Here is an 18,523-nt window from a genome sequence, read left to right as displayed (position 1 = left end):
TTGTTCAATCTGTACATGGATGGGGTAATAAAAGAGGTACAAGGTAGGGTAGTGGATGTTGGCGTGGCCCTGGTGAGAGAGGATAGTGTTTGGAAACTCCCTGTACTGTTGGTTTTAGATGATACTGTGTTGTTGAGTGAAGACGAAAGAAAGCTGCAAGGCTTGGTGGATGAGTTTGGGAGAGTGTGTAAGAAACGGAATCTAAAGGTGAATGTAGGAATGAGTAAAGTGATGGTCTTTGAGAGAGGTGAAGTCAGTGACTGTACAGCGAGGTTGGATGGTGAGGAATTGGAAAATGTGAGTACGTTTAAGTACTTGGGTAGTGTGATGAGTAAGGACGGAGGTTTGGAAGGTGAAGTGCTTGAAAGGGTACAGTAGGGAAGAAAGGTTGCTGGTTCTTTGAAAGCAGTGATAAGAAACAGGGAAGTGAGCATGGAAGTGAAAAAGTTGCTACATGACAGTATTGTGATACCAACTTTAACGTATGGAAGTGAAGCTTGGACGTTGTTGGAAAGACACAAGTCAAGAGTGAGAGCAGTGGAAATGAGTTATTTAAGAGGAGCCTGTGAAGTCACATGGAGAGACAGGCTGACGAATGAGGATATAAAGGAGCGTTGTGGTGTTGATGTGGATGTGATAGGAAGCGTTATGAGGAACACACTGAGGTGGTTCGGCCATGTGGAGAGGATGGAGGATGAAAGACTGACGAAGAGAGTGTATGTGAGGTGGAGGGGGGAAGAGGGAGAGGGAGGCCGAGGATGAGATGGAGGGATGGGGTGGAGAGGTATATGAGAGAGGGGTGTGTGAGTTGGGAGCAGGGCAGTGAAATGGCGGGGGACAGGGCGACGTGGCGTTTTGTTTGTGGTCACCCCAAACGGGATTGAGGCATCTGGCAATAGATAGATATAGATTACGTTTAAAAGAACAGTAATATTTATCAAAGTATATACATTAACTTCACTCTCATCTTAAATGTCGGGACCAACTGCCTTGCCCCGGGCTCTATACGCTCCTCATGGGGCAATGTAGGATTGGATTATGGATGGATGGATATACATTAACTGATGTCCTTGCATTTGTCTGTATTAATTGTACTCCCATGATTAAAAGAAGTACAGTGACAGTGTATTTAGTTTTTTTTTTTTTTTTTTTTTTTTTTTAATGCGTGAACTTATGATTGCCAAGAATCACGTCCACCCCCCCTCCCTCCTCACTTGTCGTTTTCCAAAGTGCTGGATCCGGTTTGCTGTATGATACACCAACTTAAGTTTGGCGCTCTTGGCTGTTCACTCTGCTGTTCTAATTGATGGAGTAAGTTAAAGGTAGAGGTAAAGGCGGGGTTCATACATTAGACGCTCAGTCGCGGTGTTCATAATTACCCATAACTTAAGGCTTTGATCTTGTGGCGGGTTATTCACCCACTATCCTGAGGTTCAGAATCGCTGCATAATCCAGTTAACACAGCTACCCACCTCTGTGTTTTACCCATATCGACGGCTGCCTTTGTACATTACTCATGATTCCAGGGAACCTTATGTATAACTGTATTGTTGCCTTTTGTTCTAGGGTAGTGGAATTGAATTGAATTGAAATATATATTGTTGTAAAAGGTTCAGAGTGCTAATACAACAAAACAAGGTGGTGGGTCTTGCCACACACCTGTTCAGCCAATACAGATAGGCTATAATACACTTTCGTGGGTGTGGTTCTTTAGCCTTTTCCGCCCCGATACCCCCAGGTTCAGCTTTAAAAGTCAATCGGATACTGCCTCTAATATCATTACTCCTTTTACTTTCAATTTCCTATAGGTGGTTTTCAACAAAACTCAAATTATTATGTGTGTGAATGTATTACCGTACACGATTTTTTTTCACAATGACTCTGGATAACTCCAAGACCCTATGCCGATACCCGCTGGGAGTATCGAGGCACTACTTTTAGAACACCTGTCCTAGATGATTTGAAAAAAAAAAAAAAAAGTACCATTATTACAGTTTGTAGCCACATTTGTCATATTTGTCCAGTGAGCTGTGTACTATCTGGCACAAACCCAAAGTACATGTTAATGTAGGTATATATATGTCAGTAGCATAAATATTCGTATATCAGAGTATTTATGTATAATGAATTGTTTATATTTTCTTGAGGCGTTTATATAGGAAAGAATTTCTAGTTAATGTTTAGTCAACTTTGACAATGTAAGACGTTTAGCATAATCTTGACCTCTGTACTGTAAAGTATTTTATAATTTTTTCACTTCATAATTATACTTAAAGCTGTATTGTTTAAACATTAAAGCAATGCCTAAATGCTATTTTGGACTTTGATATCCATATTTTAGAAACAATAAACAGTACAGAATACGAGATAGTTTATTGGCACTGATCGAAACAGACGACGATGACGCCGAAGATGCCTCCCCGGATTTAATACAAATTATAGTAAGTAGTGCCTCTCTTGCCAGTGTTGTTTGTGGTGTCACCTCAATGTTAGGTTGGCATCACACTGACAAGGGGCATAAGCATGGTGGTATATGTACAATGACGTGGTTGTACATCAGTGGCCCAAGCACAGCTAAATTTACCAACAACACAACAGGAAATAGAACAAGTTGTACTAATTCAGGCTGTTGCTGAGAACAGCAGATATCTAACTTGTACCTTGTGAGTCGTGTGATTCATATTTGCCTCTAGAGCCATGTCGGAGAGATGGCACAGTGACGGCACGCTCACTGGTTACTTTTTTAATTGAACCTTCTTCCTCCTGGTGATGTACAGCTGATTGTGAGGGGCGTTGTGATACAAGAATATCATTAAGTATGTTTATTGATGTAAAAAATATAATTCTTTCTGTCTAATGGCCATAATGATATATATATATTCTATCTGTCTATAGCCCAATGCCCTAATCCCGCAAAGGGTGGCCGCAGACAAAACGCCGCCAAGTCACTCTATCACCCACCATTTGACTACCCTCCCCTCAACTCACTCCCCTCTCCCTCATATACCTCATATATAGGCCTATATATGTATGTGTATACAGTATATACTGTATATACAATATATATATATATATATATATACCAGTATATATAGGTAATCGTTAACGAGACGGGACCACTTCTTAAAGATTAGAAAAAAGAAAAAAAAACTGCCTTTGAATTGATTCAGTGAGTAAAGGTGTACAGATGTGCATTGTTGAGTATGAACAGGATCCAGCAGTAAACAAGGAAGAAATGGTTACTCTGACTTGGTTAGCATAAAATGGGCAAGGACAGGATACCAAGTAGTATAAACAAGGTTAAGTTATGAAAATTTAGGTTAGGTTTTGAGATATAAGCATTGATTAGGGTAATTTTGTTCAAAAATGGCATTCTAAGATGGCGTGCCTCCACCTTCAGGGCTGTTAGGAATTGTAAACAAACACTGCTTTTTAAATGCTTTTCATTACATTTAAGAGAGAGAGAAAAAAATCAACAATTGAAAACAATTACAAAATACTCAAAGAATCCCACTAAGAACAAAAGTAAAGGAAAAAAACAAATGCAAAATATGGTGCTCCCTTGCCTGCTTAATTTAAGGATTACATATAACTACATGTGGAGAGGATGGAGGGTGAAAGACTGACGAAGAGAGTGTATGTGAGTGAGGTGGAGGGGGGAAGAGGGAGGGGGAGGCCGAGGATGAGATGGAGGGATGGGGTGGAGAGGTATATGAGAGAGGGGGGTGTGAGTTGGGAGCAGGGCAGTGAAATGGCGGGGGACAGGGCAACTTGGAGGCGATTTGTTTGTGGCCACCCCAAACGGGATTGAGGCGTCTGGCAATAGATAGATAGATAGATAGATATACTGTATGTACAGTTACCATAGGGGTATTGGCCTACTTAGTGTGACGGGTAAAATATATGGTAGAATACTCATTGATAGGGTTAGGCATATGACAGAGGAGCTAGTTGGAGAAGAACAAGGGGGATTTAGGAAGGGAAAAGGGTGTGTAGATCAGATATTTGTTCTAAGATGTTTAGTGGAGAAGTATCTAGAGAAGGGAAGGAAAGTGTATGCTGCCTTCATGGACTTGGAGAAAGCTTATGACAGAATAGATAGGCAAGGTATGTGGAAGGTATTAAGAATATATGGAGTGGAGGGGAAATTGTTGAGTGCTGTGAAGAGTATGTACGAGAGAGCTAGGGCTACGGTGCGAGTGGATGGTGAGCTGAGTGAGTTCTTTGATCTCAATGTGGGACTGAAACAGGGTTGTGTGATGTCTCCATGGCTGTTTAATATATACATGGATGGGGTTGTAAAGGAGGTGCAAGGTAGGGCAGTGGATGTGGGGGTGGCTCTAATGAATGACGGTGAGATTTGGAAGCTTCCGGTGTTGCTGTTTGCTGATGATACAGTACTGTTGAGTGAAGATGAATGGGAGTTGCAAGGTTTGGTGAATGAATTTGGGACAGTGTGTAGGAGGAGGAATCTGAAAGTTAATGTAAACAAAAGTAAAGTTATGGTGTTTGAGAGGAATGAAGTCATAGAGTGTGCAGTGAGGCTGGATGGTGAGGATATGGAGAATGTGAGTGCATTCAAGTGGTACTTGGGTAGTGTGATGAGTAAGGATGGAACTTTGGGGGATGAAGTGCGTGAAAGGGTACAGCAGGGAAGGAAGGTTGTTGGTACACTGAAAGCAGTGATGAGAAATAGGGAGGTGAGTATGGAAGTTAAGAAGTCACTGCATGATAGTATTGTAATCCCTACCCTGACGTATGGAAGCGAGGCATGGACCTTGCAAGAGGGGAACAAGTCAAGAGTGAGAGCAGTGGAAATGAGTTACTTGAGAGGAGCATGTGGAGTGACGTGGAGGGACAGGTTGACGAATGAAGAAGTGAGGAACACTGTGGGGTGGATGTGGATGTGGTTGAGAAGATTAGGAGAAATACACTGAGGTGGTTTGGACACGTGAAGAGAATGGAGAATGAAAGACTGACTAAGAGGGTGTATGTAGGTGAGGTGGAGGGAGGGAGAGGGAGAGGTAGACCGAGGATGAGGTGGAAGGATGGAGTTGAGAGGTATATGAGGGAGAGGGGGGTGAGTTGGGGGGAGGGTAGTCAAGTGGTGGGTGACAGAGCGACTTGGAGGCGTTTTGTCTGCGGCCACCCTTTGCGGGATTAGGGCGTCGGGCTATAGATAGAGATAGTATGTGTATACCATAAATATATGTAGGGTATAATTATATGGTTAGGTCTGAGGTGGTGCCAGGATTCTGGGGTCCTGTACGGTGTGTGACTGAATGTCTCCCATCCACTGGGCTTCACCCCCCCCCTCCCCCAACTGGGCATAGGCTTGTTATCCCATTGCCAAGGCCCCGGGAGTTCTGCGTACTACACACCACTACATGTCTCCACATCAGTGCCAGTACCCACCATCCATCTTGAGTATATACATGCAAGGGCTGTCTCCTACAGGACTGGTCTATTGGTCTTGGTGGGGGTGTTTTTACTACATGTTAGTGAGTCTTGTGGCAGACCAGTAAAGTCTGCTTTAATGAAATTCTGTCTCTCTCTGTCTATTGCCAGACGCCTCAATCCCATTCGGGGTGGCCACAAACAAATCGCCTCCACATCGCCCTGTCCCCCACCATTTCACTGCCCTGCTCCCAACTCACACCCCCTTTTCTCATATACTTCTCCACCCCATCCCTCCATCTCATCCTTGGCCTCCCCCTCCCCCCCTCCACCTCGCTCACATACACTCTCTTTGTCAGTCTTTCACCCTCCATCCTCTCCACATGGTCAAACCACCTCAGTGTACTCCTCCTAATGCTTCCTATCACATCCACACCACAACGCTTCCTTATATCCTCATTCGTCAGCCTGTCTCTCCATGTGACTCCACAGGCTCCTCTTAAATAACTCATTTCCACTGCTATCACTCTTGACATGTGCCCTTCCAACAACGTCCAAGCTTCACTTCCATACGTTAGAGTTGGTATCACAATACTGTCATGTAGTAATTTTTTCACTTCCATGCTCACTTCCCTGTTTCTTATCACTGCTTTCAAAGAACCAGCAACCTTTCTTCCCTGCTGTACCCTTTCAAGCACTTCACCCTCCAAACCTCCATCCTTACTCATCACACTACCCAAGTACTTAAACGTACTCACATTTTCCAATTCCTCACCATCCTGCCTCACTGTACATTCACTGACTTCACCTCTCTCAAAGACCATCACTTTACTCTTCCCTACATTCACCTTTAGATTCTGTTTCTTACACACTCTCCCAAACTCATCCACCAAGCCTTGCAGCTCCCCTTCGTCTTCACACAAAAACACAGTATCATCTGGAAACAACAGTACAGGGAGTATCCAAACACTATCCTTTCTCACCAGGGCCACTCCAACATCCACTACCCTATCTTGTACCTCTTTTATTACCCCATCCATGTACAGATTGAACAACCATGGAGACATGACACATCCCTGTTTCAACCCAACCTTCAAAGAAAAAAAATTCACTCAGTTCACTATCCACATGCACTGCAGCCTTAGCACCATCATACATACTCTTCACAGCATTCAACAACTTCCCATCTACTCTATATATTTTTAATACTTTCCACAATCTTTGTCTATCCACCCTGTCATATGCTTTCTCCAAATCCATGAAGCTGCATACAACTTCTTTCCCTTCTCTAGAAACTTTTCCACTAAAGATTTAAGAATGAATATTTGATCTACAGAGATGAATTTCAAATCCATATAGTGTAATGTTCCCAGCCCAGTCAGGATGCCAACCTGGGTCCTTGAGGACTGCAGGCCACCCTCTTTATTTATTCAGCCGCTACTTCTCCTTATTTTAGCATTTTATGTTTGCTTGTTTACTGGATCCTGTCTCGTTGCACTCTTTAGTTTGCCCAACTTATTATATACCGTTACCGTAATGTTTACGTTATGCTATTTATTTCCATATACCGTACCTTTGCAGAATCACGTAAGGAATTTACCTGCATAACTTACCATACAGATATATTCAAAATATAGTAATTGATTCCTGTTACTGTGTATTGCTTGTAGCAGTTGTTCATGCAAGAACCTGTTTTGGACTTGTAACTTGCGGTAACTATCAGCACTGTTCAGTCAGCTTTAAAGAACTTTGCCTGACATCTAAGGGAAATATCTAGTCATCAAATCCTCTTCTGTCTTGTAACCCCTTTCGTTTTGTTTTGTTTGTAAAGACTACAACTTCCTTACATGCGTTGGCCTTGGTCTCCTAACGGCGGCTCTCCATGCTGCTCGATCACTGGCAGCTTCACTGTTCAGTCCCTTATCCCTGAGGTCACACTCTATGACCATATCCAAGGTCTGTTTTGGTCTACCGTACCTGTCACATCCCTACCCCTAACGTTAACACTTCTAACATTATGCACCCAGTTGTTATCCCCCATCCTCTCCACATGTCCAAACCATCTGTCTACCTCTCTTCTTCACAACACCAGTACACTCCAGTCCCAGCATATCAGACTACAGCTACTCACACAACATAATACCCAACATTTGGAAGTGTGGTACTATCATCACCATACCCAGACAGCCAGACCCAACAAAGACCCCACGTTACCTTCCTCACACCGCCCCATCAGACTCTTTTGCACCCTCTCCAAAGGCATTAAAAGACTGGTGTTACAATTAGTTACACCTTATCCCCCACCCCATCACAACATGGTTTTAGGCCGCTACACTTCACAAACACTCTTCCTACAGACCTTACACAAAGAGTTTTTGATGGCATCATTTCAGCTAGGCCACCACACAGAACACTCTTAGTCACACTAGACATTAGCAAAGCTTTTGATGCCATCCTCTGCCACAACCTCACAAACAAAATACTGTACTCAGTACAAACATGCACAATAACACAAAAAGATGGTTGGTTGGCAAACTACTTAGCAGGCAGATGTGCACACGTAACATTTGCTGGTCATTCATCAAACATCAGAAACCTCACAAATGGGGTCCCCCAAGGATCTGTTTTGTTCCCTACACTCTTTAGCCCCTAAAAGATGGGTGTCTGCATATGCTGTCTAAGGGTACTAGGGCCTAAAAAGACAGGTGTGCTCATATGCTGTCCTGCTCCCCTCTGCCCTCCCACACCCACCCCAACCACCCCACCCCCTTACCATCACATCCACACACCATCCCCAACCTCCCTACCCCACTATCCCCCCCATCCCTCAACCACCCTTCACTCCCCAACAATCCCTACCATCACTCCCTGCTCCCCACAACCTACCCCCACCACCCCAGCCCCCTACCCAGTAGCCCCACCTCCTACCCCTCATACTCTAACCCCCCAAACCACCCCCATCCCCAAAACCACCCCACCCCTCCAACCCCCACTGCCTATCCCCCACCCCCTACCCCCACCACCCCAATCCCCTACCCACTAGCCCCACCTCCTGCCCCCCATACCCTAACCCCCCAAACCACCCCCACCCCCAAAACCACCCCACCTCTCCAACCCCCATTGCCACCCCCACCTCCCCACCCATCACCTCCTACCCCCCACACCCACCACCCAGCCCATCTCCTTGCACCACCCCTTCCACCCCCATCTCCACTACCCACAAACCCCCCACCATATCGCACCTGCTGATTATGCACGTCCTGAGCATGTCAAAACATTCCAATGCCCGTCTTTTAGGGGTTAACCTATACATGCACGACATACCCACACCCCACACCCCACGCACCACAAATACACATAGCTTCCTATGCAGACAACATAACACTTACATGTAGCCTACACACGAAAATGCAAACACAGCTGCACACATCATCCAACCTTACCTCAGCACACTACATGAATGGTTCACCACAAATGGACTCAAAATAGCCCCAGCCAAATTTAAAGTGACCATTCTCACAAACTGAACAGCAGAACACAGTCACATTCCACACCTCACCATAAACATCCCCTACCACACACACACACACACACACACACACACACACACACACACACACACACACACACACACACACACAATCCTTGGTGTAACATACATCAGTGTCATTTAAACAACACATCACACGCATTAAAACAAATTAACACCAAGACTCAACACACACACACACACACACACACACACACACACACACCGCTCGCTGGCTCAGTGGTAACGTTCTCGTTCGCCATCTGGTGGACGGGAGTTCGCGCCTCGCTCAGGTTGCGAAAGTTTCACTGATGAAGTGGGTGGTTACTATCCCCCTTGAGCAAGGGGACAGATGTGTGCGTGTGTGAAGGTCACAGCCTTGCCCTTAGATCAGACTATATGAGCTCTCAGCTCCCTTCCGGGAGGGTAAAAGCTGATGATCACGACCATCAAGTGATCATGACTGACCCGGTGAATTACACACACACACACACACACACACACACACACACACACACACACACACACACACACACACACGCACAATCCTTGGTGTAACATACATCAGTGTCATTTAAACAACACATCACACGCATTAAAACAAATTAACACCAAGACTCAATGCCCTATGGTCACTTGCCCAGACAACATTCAGACTCAACAAAGAAACCATCATCACAGTACTGTATACAAACAATACTGGATATGAATTATGCAAGCCCTGCTTGAGTGTCTAACCTCATTTAAACACACTACAACAGTTTACACACCATACAGAACAAGGCCCAAAAAATAATCACAAGTTGCACAGCTACTACACCTACACACCACCTACACCAAGAAACCAAAGTCCTCAAAGTTAAGGGTCACCTAGACATGAGAGGCACACAAATGCTTGCTGCAGCCTCCACAAACCCACACCATCCACTATACTACATGGCAGCACATCCACACACACCAAGGAATATCAAAACAATACCCCAGCACACTATATCATACACAAATATTGTCATCTTTCCTCCCACACCCTCCTCAAACCAGCATCCAGAAGCATATCCATGCTCAAATCACTTGCCGTTCCATTCAGTCACTCAGACAAAACACAGCTGTATGCACAGCCTCCTGATATCCACCTCTCTGAATCCTACCTCCCTTGTGAGGACAGAGTCCACCTGGCCAGGCTGAGATGTGGGCATCATCCAGCCCTCTTGAGTTATCAGATGAGGCTGATGACTCTGTTGCTGGTGCCTGTCCAGAATGCAACACAGCACCTCATACTATTAAGCACATTATGGAAGACTGCATTGCACACAATTGCCTACACCAGCAACACAACATACCAGTACACTCCTCGAGAGCTCTGTGGGAAAGCCTGGTCTCGGCTGTGGCCTTCCTTAGGGACTCGGGGCTGTTCGGCCAGACTGCCTAGGGAACACCTACTACCACTACTACTTCAGTCCCATCCTACCTCTTAACTCGTCCATCATAAACATAGCTCCCCCCAGGCCTCGCACTCAAGGATGCACTGTGCATCCACCTAATCATTGTCATTTCTGTACATTTGAGCCAGCGAATATCCACTTCCTGTACTGCTCAGGTCGCATTACCATACAGTATTACATTCCTAACACATGCCACATACAGCGATCCCATAGCATGGAGAAAGTGCTCTCTCAGTGTCGGAAGTGGCAACAGCTCCCTGAACTTCTTCCAACCACTCCTCACTCGAGCCACAGAGCTAGCTCCTGTCTCACCCCCAGCACATATCATGTTTCCTAAATAACAAAACTTCCACACACTCAAGAGACTCACCAGCAAGATTAATTCTTCCGCACCTGACAAGCTCCACACGCTGTCCCTGACACCGCACACATGAAATCAGCGTTATCTCGCAGTCTACCACTAATACCACAGCATCTCATATGCACCCACTTATCACAAAAGCAGCACAAGGTGGAATTTATTCCTGTGCCCTTGTGGCAAATTGCTTATGGCCACTCACCCTCTTCTTTGGCAGTACCTCCCCCAGCCCTAGATACCATCACTTGTTTTATCTGCATTTACTCTTAAGCCCATGTGCCCCATACCATCTCTCCACATCCTTAATCTTTCCTTCACCTCCCTTTCATTCTCTGCAGTCAACACCAAATCATCGGCATACGACATTTCCCACAGGAGTCCATTTCTGAAGTCATGTGAGAGGACCTCAGATACCATGATAAACAACAAGATGCCCAAAACTGACCCCTGGTGCACACCAACATTCATGGAAAACTCATCACTCAAATCTCCATTCACCCTGACCTGGGTATGAACACACACATGGCCATAACCATCCTAACCAGCCACTCCTCCATTTCAAGCTTTCTCATTGCCCACTTCACTACCTCTCTAGGGACTCTGTCAAAGGCCCTATCCAAATCAACAAAAACAGTTCCCCTTTCTCTGTTATATTTTTGCCAGAAGCTGTCGAACAATGAATATGGCATCAGTGGTCTCTTTGCCTGGCATAAACCTAAACTGCATCTCATCAGTGTTCACTCTTTCACAAATCATACCATCTAGAACTCTCTCCAGTACTGGTATTTTCATTATCTGGTCTAAAAGCATTTTGCCTCAATAATTTCCTCTTTCCAGGGCATCAACTTTCCACTTGTACACATTTATAATTACAGTACACTCTTCAGCCAATCATCTGGGGCAGCACACTCGTATGTAATCGTGTTTATGAAGTCAGTGACAAACATAGGTGTACGGGCCAGGGGGGCTGGGGGGGCTGCAGCCCCCCCAAGATTTGGGCAGACACAATTTTTTCGGGCAGAGTAGCCAATGTAGCAGGGCTATTCAACTGGCAGATCGTGAGCTAAATCCTGTCCTTGAGTGTTTTTTCTTTTCTTATATGAAATTTTACTTTTCCCTTAAAAAACGAAATGCCATAACGGTCCTTTTCTGTACTTTCTTTAAAATATTTCTTAGTTCTTACTGTTTATAAATAAACTATCAGCCAGTGTTGACAGGCTGAGCTGGATGCTCGTGTCCGTACCGTCCGTTCGTAAATTATGTAATAGTGGACAGGCTCATAAGTCATAAACTGTACGTGTCTAGGACGGGAGAACAAGTTCACACTATGCGTCGGCAGTACCCAAGTCCCGCCCGCAAGTTTGCTCAGGGCTTGAGTGGAAGCTGCACAGTGACACATATCCGGACTTATTCTTTTTTGACATTGAGCAGTTTTTGGTAAGTACTGGGAGGAGGAATCGATAGTGCTCTCAAATTTCACTTCTCATTCATATTGAGAGCGATTCATCTGCCTTTTTTCTTCTTAAATCTTGTGATTATTACTATTATTCCTCTTTCTAATCATGAGCCTATGTATAATATTTTGTAGAAAATCGTTACCCAATATGACCAAAGTCTTTATTTTTTTTTATTTTATGCTGAGCGTTAGCGAAGCATAATAGTATGGAATTTCCATGGTGTCTGTCTGTTTGTCTGTCTGTCGGTCTGTGTGTCTGACACTCTGTCATGTATAATGAGGGACATAAGACACACACACTCGATCAGCATAATCGTATGGTGGGGTGCATGCACGGAGGTAAAGTAGATGTGCTCCCCAGCATGTCTACTTTATGTATTTATTTATTTATTTATTTATTTATTTTATCTCATCAAGCTGGATCTGACCAATCTGGCTTTTCACTTGCATCAAACTCTTGTAGAGTCCTCGTGTAATATGCTATTTGTATAGCTATGGATGATTTTTTTCTGTTTAACATTTTATGTAATGTGTGGACAGTGTGACTGATAATGCTATACACAGGGTTCCCACTCTCTGGTCAGCAAAAATTTCCCTGACTTTTCCCTGATATTTCCAGGAATTTTGACAAAATTCCAGGTATATAATATTTTCATACTTTGCTAAGCAAATTTTCATCCCTGCTACTTCATGTTCAGCAGAGAGGTCTTTCAGTGGACTTCGTAAGCTGAAATCCTACCTTCGCAGCACCATGGGTCAAGCAAGAGTTAGCTGCCTAGCACTTATCAACATAGAGAATATGCTGCTACAGTGATTGAAGAAGATATGGACAAAATTATAGATGTTTTTGGAAAAAGAAAGGGACGTGAAAAATATTTGTTCTAACTTGATTTTTTCTGTAAGTCTTAACTTTATTATGGATAGGAAGAGAAGCACTTTATTTTTCTAATCATGCTTTAATATAGTATGAAGGTGAACTATAATTTAATGCAATTTTTAATAATTACTATATTTATACCATTCAACCATTGCAATTTATTTCAGTAACAGCTATTATTTATTTAGTATATTACATTAAAAAGTATAACCCATACTAATTACTCAGTTCAATTTTATACTGTAGGCTTTATGTAATACTTGTAAATGTGGGTGAAATTTAGCAGTTCAGTTAACCTTCATTTTTACATGGTGTGTAGAATGTGCAATGTCTTCATGAAGTGTGATTTCTTCCTTCACACACACACACACACACACACACACACACACACACACACATATATATATATATATATATATATATATATATATATATATATATATGTGCTTGGATTTACAGGCAAAATATATTTCGGGCAGAGAGAGTTCAGCCCCCCCAGATGAGAAGGGTCCCGTACGCCTATGGTGACAAACTCCACTCCTGTATCACCTTAGGCTTTCAGCTTTTCAGCAGTCAGCCCAGACACCAGCTGTCTTTTCCCCTTGCATCCTGCTTATTGCCTCGATCGCAGTAGCAGCATCAATCAAAGGCCAAGGGCCAGATACTGGATCTGCTGGCTCCAAACCTTCCCTATTCCAGTCAAACTCCTCATTCAACATTCATTTGTAATGTATCTTTGTCTTTAATATTCTCATTGTTCACCAATACTTCTTCATCATTCTTCATACAGTGCTAACCAGTGATATCCTTGTTTGCCCTCTTCCTCTGATTTGCCACCTTAAATATCATATTCATCCTTTTCACACTGTTTAGGCTATCAAGTAAAAGTCTCTGAGACTCAGACTTTGCCCAGTAAATCTCTTTTCAAACCTGACACTTGGCAGCTAAGTATTCCTCTTTTTTACCACCCCATTTCCATTCCCACAAAAGCCTTCTTTTCTCCTTAATTGCAGCTTCTATACCCTCCTCCCACCACCAAGTTACCTTATGTCTTGTTGGGGGGAGGAGGGCTTGTCCATCCACACACTGAATAAGTAGATCTCAATAGACTGTTTTTGAGTGCTCTTTGCTGTTCATTACCACTTCTGCCGACACCTACCTGTTCAGCCACCACTCTACTCATCTCACTATAGAAGGCATCGCTTTCTGCTTGATTTTTCAACTTTCATATTTTCCTTCCAGGTACAAAGGTCCTCTTTTTTGTCGCCCCTTTATTCTTTATAATACTGTACATTATTAACCACACACTGTCCTCATATACTCTCTCCATGAATTTCCTACTGTGAACTGTTTCCTTCAACTCCTGTTGTTTAACTCTTTACCAGTATGATATATTTTTTACTCTGTTTTCCTGCTTCCATCGGACAGTTACATTCAGATTAGGGAAAACTTTGGTGGTGGAAGGGTAAGACACAGTCTTCACTGACTAAACCACTCATTATATGAAATATCCTCCATGCTGTTTAGGATGATGTGATGTTACATAAAATACCAATTAAACAAAAAAAAAAAAAAAAAAAAAAAAGAACACCATCAGTGGTTGAGGATGTAGGTGCATAATGAGTTTGGTGTATGGTAAAGGTATTGCTTATTGTTTTCAGGTGGATGTGGGAAGCATAAAGTGGTCTGGTGGTGGGAACATGATGCGTTGGCATAAGAAGTTCAAAGTTCTCCGTTGCTACATCCTCATCCTAGGCTGGTTGGGAATTATATTATTGTTTCGTAAGTCACCATTTTGTATAGGGTACAAGTATTGTGATTAATTCACACCCCTGAAGAACAACTGGGATATGTTAATAATGTTTTTTATTCTGCATTTGCCAGATTATTTAATTTAACTGAGAGAAAAACCCTGCCTTTGAGAATTGTAAACCTATTTCAGCTAAGCTGTGAAGGATTTTTTTTTTTTTTTTTTTTTTTTTTTTCCCAGTTGAAGGAAGCATCTTGTTCATTAAGGGTTACCAGTAATTAGAGCTGCATGCCGGGAGATCAAGGGTGGGCTCTTATGATGTGTTCTGATGTAGTGCATTAGTCCCTTTACCCACATACAATTTTTAGATATATACCTGGTGGTATGGTGGGGTAAGGTGCTCCAATTGGATGTGGACATTAAGGGTCTAATCACAAGGGATGATTGGGGTTTATTGTTCCATGTACTGCCACTCTGGGGCAAGCAAATGGTTTCTCCTGCCTTAAAAGTCTGGAGTGGGTATCCTAGCCCTGGGCCTGTACAGTACACTCTTGGTGTGGCAGTGCTGGATTGGATAGTGGATGAATGGATGCTGCCAGGTAAGCCCTTCCTTGATAAATCAGATCATGGTGGTAGAGATAATTATGTAATTTAGAGTTGTTTTGGTAACTGTGGTGATGGTGGTGGTGGTGATGATCATGATGATGATGATAGTACTATTGAGCACGGTGTTTGTTGTGGTGGAACTGGTGGCAGTGACACTGATAGTTTGGTTATACTTTTATATGTGACGGCATTGTGATATCATTGGTATTGAAGTGAATTATGATGGAGACAGTGACAGCATTGAAGATGGTGGTGGATGAAACAGGGTGGTGAGAAAGAGAGAGAGAGGGAATGGTCCTCAATTCCATATCCTCTGAAAGAAAATGGCAAATTGCAGGAAAAAGGGCAGCTTCAACCTGAAGCACACTGGCTGCACATCCAGATGTGCCTGGGGTTGCAACTTTTTATTTATTTATTAATTTTTTGATATGCTAGGAAAAAGGAACCAAAGGCCACGAGCCCGCAATAACTGTTCCTTCCAAGAGAAAAACAAAATACAAGAGAGAGCCAAATTCAAGATCCAATCATTTCAAGATTCCTGGACACACTGCATTTGAAAGACTGGAGATCATAGCTAGCAGGAAATACTGACAGAGGGAGACAGTTCCAGAGTTGACTTGTTACATAAATGAAGGACTGGGAGTAATGGTCAACTCTTGCATTAGAGAGTTGGACAGAAAAGGGATGAGAGTTTGCTGCTAGATGGATACTACTACCATGCAACTGCCACCACTGGCATAGATTAATCCTGATTGCAAATGGGGCTGACTTTTAAGACAAATTAAAGAGTACAGCACAGTGAGGCCTTGGTTACAGCAGTTTTCGTTACCATGTCACTGCAAGGTGAAAATCTGCATTCCAGTTATTACAGCACATTTTTTGGCTCAGACTTTATAACTCACCTGAGCTAGTTGCTGCCAACAGTGATGGTGCAGTATCTGTGCTTTCTGATGACTTTGAGGGACTCAAAGATGAGGCTGGATCCAAGCCTTATTGTAGCATTTGGACCATAGAACTGGTGGCATTAGCTGTAGATATGGAGGCAGCAAGAATGCAATAAACATCGGCAGATTGAAAGGCTTCAATGAAGTGTACAGTGTACAATTACATACAGTCCAGGGTAAAAGTTGGCCAACTGCTCCACTTTGTCTTCTTCATATTCCCACCACTCTCCTCCCTGAAGCATCATATTGCAGGGTGGCATCTGAGGGTAGAGAAATATACCAAGCCTCTCTCAGCTTAGAAATAATAGCCAGTGGAGGGAAGTGAGAAGTAGAAAAGGTGAAACATTGTGCAGACTTTTGTCTCCAGTTGCACATAAACCTTTAGGGTAGAAGTGAGAATATTGAAAGCTAAGCTGTGAACAGGGAGGATGCTGTAGCACCATCCAATCAGGGCGGTACTTCTGAGGGGAATGGGAATGCTGGCGATAGGGAGGGCTGGAGCTCCTGTTTCATTAGCTACCTAACTGTTCCCCTTTTGCTGACCTTTCATTGTGACACTAACTTGGAGAGTAGACCAACATACTCTCCCAAATACTTCCTCTGTCTCATACACTACACCACGTGCACTTTACATATCACGCATTGTACCCCATTACATCACAGGGGTTGACGCCAGGAAGGGCATGTGGCTAGAAAACTTTGCTCCTGCTACCTAGTGGCGGACCTTTTGAGGGGAAGTGTGACGAGGGCTCCGCCAGCATGCCAGCATAGATCATGGGGCTGGGGTGAGATGGGGCTCAAACAAATGCTAGAGGGTACAGGACATTGCAGTTTCCAGGCTACCGCTTCCACCCAGTAGAGAGGGGCCCAAACCTGGGAGTAGCGCCCCAGGAGGCAGCCATATCAATAGGTATATAATGGTGGGGCAGGTACAGTCCCAAGGTGTGCTTAGAGGGTGTCCCTGTAGCTGTCCTGGCAGGGTGCCCTGAGCCAACTACCATAGCCACTGGTCAAGGCTGGTGGGCTAGGGGTCCCAGATCCAATGCCTGTACCTGGGGCTGTGCGGTGGGTAGGGCCTGTGTTATGTTTCTCACCTTTATTATTTTTAATGATTATGACCAAGTTCATCATCATCATCATCATCATCATCATCATCATCATCATCATCATCATCCAGACCTCCTTTCCCACCCTAGGGCAGGGTGAGGAGTACCGTAAAACGCCTTAACTTCGGACATTTTTTATGTGTTTTAATGAATAACTCCTTGTAGAATGGTGCAATTTTATTCCTGTTGGTGTCATGTGGTAGCCAGGGAGAGTACCTACTAACTCCATATATTTAAAAAAATTAGCCAAGCTAAACTTGTGCTTTTTTTTTTTCATTTTCAACTGTCCGAAGTTAGGAACAAATTTTCTAACTTCGGACAGCTCTTCCAAACTTCGGACAGCTCTTCCAAACTTCGGACAGCTCTTCCAAACTTCGGACATCCATGTATTTTCCCTTTAAACATGAGAATGGTTAATGGGATCTATCTCTGGACACACTGGCCCAACTTCGGACACTTGAGAAGTTTTTAAAAAATTTTAAAAAAAAATATTGGGCACTCGTGACCAGAGTTATACATATATATAGAGAAGTATCCCAAAATATCTTCTTTTTGGAGCTCGTAATTTCATATCACATTAAATTGCATCATATCACATTGTAGTGAGGTATTCTGGCCGTAAATAGAACTAAGAACTATTCACGAACTTTTTGAGATGAAAAAATAAAATAAAAATGCACTGCATATACCCAAAACTGTAAGAGGAACTGTCCTCATTTTCCTAAACAAAACTTCACTTGATTATCAAGTATCTACCTCATTGACTCAACAAATGCATACCGAAATAACATAATATGATGTTGAACATTTCTTACAGTTTCTAAAGACACACACACACACACACACACACACACACACACACACACACACACACACACACTGTCACTGCTGTCATCAACCATTGGGTATACAAATGTGTGAGGTGTACCCTGAACATGTTTGAGAAACCTGACATGTATTTCTGGTTTTACCTTCACAATGATAGCAATATAATGCCTATATCTGTCTTTGGTATCAAAGGGAACCCTCACAACTACCCAATCTGAGGGAACAACTTT

At 43.3% G+C, this 18,523-nt stretch overlaps 1 protein-coding gene across 1 annotated transcript in view; it reads left to right on the top strand.

The window, feature by feature from the left end:
• The first annotated feature begins 14,725 nt into the window (after window positions 1-14,725).
• Window positions 14,726-18,523, top strand: part of LOC145398642 (2-phosphoxylose phosphatase 1) — a 32,177-nt gene continuing 28,379 nt past the window's right edge. The window contains exon 1 of the mRNA XM_080271446.1: window positions 14,726-14,841. Coding sequence (XP_080127572.1) covers window positions 14,760-14,841 — 82 coding nt within the window. The 5' untranslated portion in view covers window positions 14,726-14,759. The remainder of the gene's footprint in view (window positions 14,842-18,523) is intronic.

This window comes from Coenobita brevimanus, chromosome 46 (genome assembly GCF_032717465.1).
Source record: "Coenobita brevimanus isolate Jiangsu-jjx chromosome 46, ASM3271746v2, whole genome shotgun sequence".
NCBI lineage: Eukaryota > Metazoa > Arthropoda > Malacostraca > Decapoda > Coenobitidae > Coenobita > Coenobita brevimanus.
This window is presented reverse-complemented; position numbering and strand designations above follow the sequence as displayed.